Source organism: Solanum tuberosum, unplaced genomic scaffold (genome assembly GCF_000226075.1).
Source record: "Solanum tuberosum cultivar DM 1-3 516 R44 unplaced genomic scaffold, SolTub_3.0 scf00344, whole genome shotgun sequence".
Lineage (NCBI taxonomy): Eukaryota > Viridiplantae > Streptophyta > Magnoliopsida > Solanales > Solanaceae > Solanum > Solanum tuberosum.
The window spans coordinates 428,469-433,116 of NW_006239273.1; the positions used below are offsets into that span (position 1 = coordinate 428,469).

General features: G+C 38.2%; 1 protein-coding gene across 3 annotated transcripts in view; it reads right to left on the reverse strand.

The window, feature by feature from the left end:
• Window positions 1–579: 579 nt before the first annotated feature.
• The window catches only part of LOC102588968 (uncharacterized), a 10,599-nt gene continuing 6,530 nt past the window's right edge, over window positions 580–4,648 (reverse strand). For 2 of the 3 annotated variants that reach the window (XM_006361285.2, XM_006361284.2), the window contains exons 6-10: window positions 4,194–4,482; window positions 2,873–3,143; window positions 2,667–2,750; window positions 1,970–2,425; window positions 594–1,066 (exon numbers count right to left, since the gene is read on the reverse strand). In XM_006361285.2, the coding sequence (XP_006361347.1) occupies window positions 719–1,066; window positions 1,970–2,425; window positions 2,667–2,750; window positions 2,873–3,143; window positions 4,194–4,482 (1,448 nt within the window). In that variant the 3' untranslated portion in view covers window positions 594–718. Of the gene's footprint in view, window positions 1,067–1,969; window positions 2,426–2,666; window positions 2,751–2,872; window positions 3,144–4,193; window positions 4,483–4,648 lie in introns of all 3 variants that reach the window. The other variant, XM_006361283.2, reaches the window with a different exon arrangement.

The following is a 4,648-nucleotide window of genomic DNA, read 5'->3' on the forward strand; positions in this document are numbered from 1 at the left end:
AAAAAATAGTATAAGTGTTTAAATGGTTCAGAAAAAATGGAGTTTAAAGGCTAAAATGGAACAAGGCTAAGTTGGAGTGCCAAAATGAAAAATGGGACAAGTTTGAGGGGTTGTGTATGTGTTTGGCCTTCTTTTAAATAGATCTAAAACAGGTTCAAAGTGCTCAAAGTCTTATACTATGATTTTCATGCGTTGCTACTTTTCTTGTTTTTGAATAATACGTTTTAAAGACATGTACATATATTCTAAAAGAGATTTGCATTTTGCAAGTTTTGTTTTTTATGATTGTACCCATTTATCATTACATAATTTAAATCCAAAAATACCAAAGCACGCAAATAAATGTATGTGTTTTAAATTTAAATTTATCAGAATATGCATGAGTTGGGATATTTAAAAGGAGTTGTTACGTAGGAATTAGGATAAAGAGCACGATTAAGCTTGGGATAAAATTTATATTGTGTTTGGTTGACGGTATAAATTTATCCTATGACAAAGTTATACCGTCAACCTAACACAATATGTGCTTAACCCAACAAGGAAAATGGGTAGTGTAGGGCTACTTGACCATGAAGACACTAAACATGGGAAAATATTGACATTGAAGCATTGATTTGGAAATACTATGTGCTTCTCATTCCACAAGAAAATGAAAATTCTATAGCTAATGTAATCCCACATAAAATAGGGCCAAAATTAACAGACAATTATTCATTCTTCAGAAGTTCCCTGTCCAATTCAGATGACCCAATTGAGGTTGCTGATACGCACCCACTTGAGCTCCGGGAGCAGCTGCAGCCATACCAACCCCGACATTTCCAGCCATGGCACTGCCCATATGATGAGGGTTAGCCATTGCAGCGGGCTGAGGTGGATGATACAAGCCCGGAAACTGCATATGGGATGATTGTGCAGCAGCAGCTGCTGCAGCAGCATTGAAAGAAGCATGTCCACTGTGAGATGGGAGATATGCGGCATGAGGAGTTTGCCCAGACATGCTGTAGTATGATCCCGACTGCATAGTAGAAATATCCCTTGGATTCATCCACATTTCAGATGTCTCTGCCTGTCAACCAATATTCAAAGGACCATATCAATATCAAATTAGCAGCCTCCATAGCAGAATATTCGTGAAAGATGGTAAATACGTCTCTGTGGTTCTAACAGCAATAAGACATCGGTCAGCAGTCTACACATTAACACACTTCGAAAAAAGGAAAATGTCCCTGTCCTACATTGTCCTACCTTGGCATTAGCAAAAATGACAGGCAGACACATATTTTAAACCAAATGAATATGCATTGTTTTAAACCTTAGCTAGACTGCCTAAGCTTTAAAAGCTTAACCACTTTACTTGAGTCAAACCATAATTTAAACCCCAAGGAACTTTGACTAAACCATAATTTGAACCTTGAGGAACTTTGACTGGTTAGACCAAATCTTAAGATTTTTAGGCCAACCCAGACACAATTTGATATATTATTGTCCATGTGGGTCTCTCGAGTTCTCTCCCCTTTCTAGCCAAGTACCACAAAATTGTTCTCTATAGTTTCCTCTGTTCAGCACGATTCCTTTGGTCCAACCTCCCTCAAGACCTAGGGCTATTTCTGTATAAAAGGTGAGCTCATCTTCTCTAATAAGCACTAAGAAGACCAGAATTACAAAGAACAAGATAGTAGTGTGATTAAGATATTTGCAGACATTACAATGGTTGGTCTTAGGATGGGAAACGAAGGCGGTGGAATCACAATAAAATTACTTGGCTGTAAGGAAATTAAAGAAATGGCAGACATTACAAAGGTTGGTCTTAGCACGGATACTTCTATGAGACCATTGATTTTTTCTCCTTTTATTCTTTGGGGCAAGTAATTGATGGTATGGCAATGGATATTGTTGTATTCCATAAATATCAGACTATGTGACAAACTGTAGTTGAATCATAAAAGTGAAAGGAAAAATGGATATTTACCTGTGGATTAGGAACATAGAGATTACCATCTTTGTACTTCATCCGAGATGAATCTTCAAGACCTGTTGCACTGCCAATTACACCAGGAGTGTTTATAGCATAGCCAGTTGGACTAGTAAAATTTCCAAACCCTGAAGCACTGCCTGTGGGAACAGGCTTGAACTGCTGGATTCCATACTTGAGTCCATTTGCGCTAAGATGGGAGCCACCACCAGGCATCAGCAAGTAGTTGCTACCGTTTGGCGGATGAGGGTAAGCAGCATTACTAGAATAGCCAGGCATAGCCATTGGAGGAACATAGACAGGAGAGAAAACATGGCGGTATGGCATAAGATTAGCATAATGGGAAACATGAACTTGGGGATACATCTGTGCAATTGGTTGGTGCTGTTGTACTTGCTGCACCATTGGAATTGATGATGCAGGCATGCTATTTGCAGCGTGTGAACTGAGGGCCTGAATTTCAGAAAACATAAAATATTGTAATATCACAGAATAAAGTCAACCTAAAGTACAAATGAATTCATACATGCACTCAGATAAAAGTCCAAAGGTGTGGTTTATCAAAAAAAAGGTCCAGCAGTGTAGATAATATGATGGATATATCTCTAAGTCAGGACTGCAATTTGACACCTGAAGAGAAGAGAGGCATAATGATTGTTAAGCAGTTAAAAAGAGAGTGAAAATTCAATTTTACCTCTTGGGGACCCTGGTCGCGAAGAGCTTCATCTACTGCAGGTCTAAAATATGGTATATCATACCCAGTTTGGGGATCATAGGCCTGCTTGCATCCCATGCAAAAGCGCAAAAATAGAAGAGAAGGATCAGAGAAATAAAAAAAGAACATTAGAAAAAATAGCACAAACCGAATTACATGACCAAACCAAAGAGAACAAAACTCACCGAGAAACTTGATAAATTAGAAGCATTTTGCTGCTGTTGAGACTCTGGGGGAGTATATGATGCACTGTTATCTTGAACCAACCCAACATCTGCATAATTACCCAAATCCTCGGGACTTGAACACTCTCTATTGTCTGACAGCTTCTGATCTAAAATTACATCAGATCCAGGAGAAGTAGACTCTGGAATCTGAACGCGATCATCAGCCAAATCTAATTGCTTGCTCCCAACAGGATCATCAGTGGAAGATTCAGAAACCAAAACCGACAGTCTACCACAAAATTTGAATCATTTCCACAATCAGTAAACATCCAACATTCAAACTTAACAAGGGAGGAAACAAAAACATCCGTTCACAATTTCCTATTGAAAGACAAAAGTAGTGGATTTGAAAACAGAAGGCATCAAAGATCATTGCGGCGGCGAATATATGCATGTATGACTTATTACTGCCTATACTGTCTGGCGGATTACAATGGGTATTTAGGCTGTTACATAGCTTGCTAAATAAAATGACAGCCTTCTCCATTCCCTTCTATAAGGATACTAGTAACGATAGACCCATACTGCACACGGGCCCAAGTTCTACCTTTAACATTAACCTGATTTGTTTAATCTTCTTTTTGTACTTTTTTTTTTTTTTTAAATCTCTTCTTTTTTTGTCTTTTTGTACTTCTGTTTTGTCATGTTTTATTAGGTTATCGAAGCGCAGTTCAACATTTTCTGAAAGGATAAACTGTAAATCATACTTATCAAACATGAGAGTCTAATAGCACCGTTTAGCTGAAACACTTTATTAGAAGTTGAGGTGCTCAACTGGAACACAGCTTAGGAGTTGGCTATGTATTAAGTCTTATTATACTCCTAATTCACAGTTGAAGGTATTTTGGACATTTGGGGAACCAAGTATGTAGCTTTCTCGTCCTCTCCTTTTTTAGAGAAAAAATGTCTAACAATGGACAAATTGGTCTTTCAACTTTATAGTTAAGGGCTTCCCACTTTCACAATATTGTGGAAGCATAACAAGTTTTAATGAGAATCACATACGCTGATCTTCTGTGACTAAGAATACTTTTAGAAAAAATCTTCCTGCTAATTAATGTGTATTACAAGGTGATCGATACAAATATCAAGTTGATGCTATCGTGGTCATACACATTTTTGAGCCATGTATCACACTGGGCTAATATGTTTGGCTTGACATTACATGTTTTCTCCATATATGGTCCATTCTCGATTTATTTATTTTTGCTTTGTATCAAAGTAAACAGAAATAAACAAATTTACCAGGACAGAACAGTATGACTTATACATCACTAACCTTGATGACTCGGTCTGTGATTCTTCTTCCAAATCTTTCGCAGATTTAAATTCAGCTCCAAAGCTGCCAAAGGTCAGGCGACACCGGTCAGTCTCAGAAACACGAATATGTTCAGCTATGATCACATTCTCTGAGATGTTTAGCCTTGACATCTTATCTTGCAACTGAGATCCTTCTTTTTCCAAGTCTTCTGACTTACTAGTTAAAGAGACACCTTCAGAAGGTTTTCCAATAACCCCGGGATCTGTAACACTTGACTTCTTGGTTAACTTGGGCTTCCACTGAACAGCTATATACGGACAAAAAAAGAAAATGTAGTAAGGTTGATCTAGAAAATGAGCGCATGCAGAAAGAGGCAGGCACAGCGCACCATTCAGAAACCATTTATGCACTAAATCAGATGGAGATGGTAACTTTGAGCGCACTCCCCCCCCCCCCCCCTTCTCCTCTTCTTC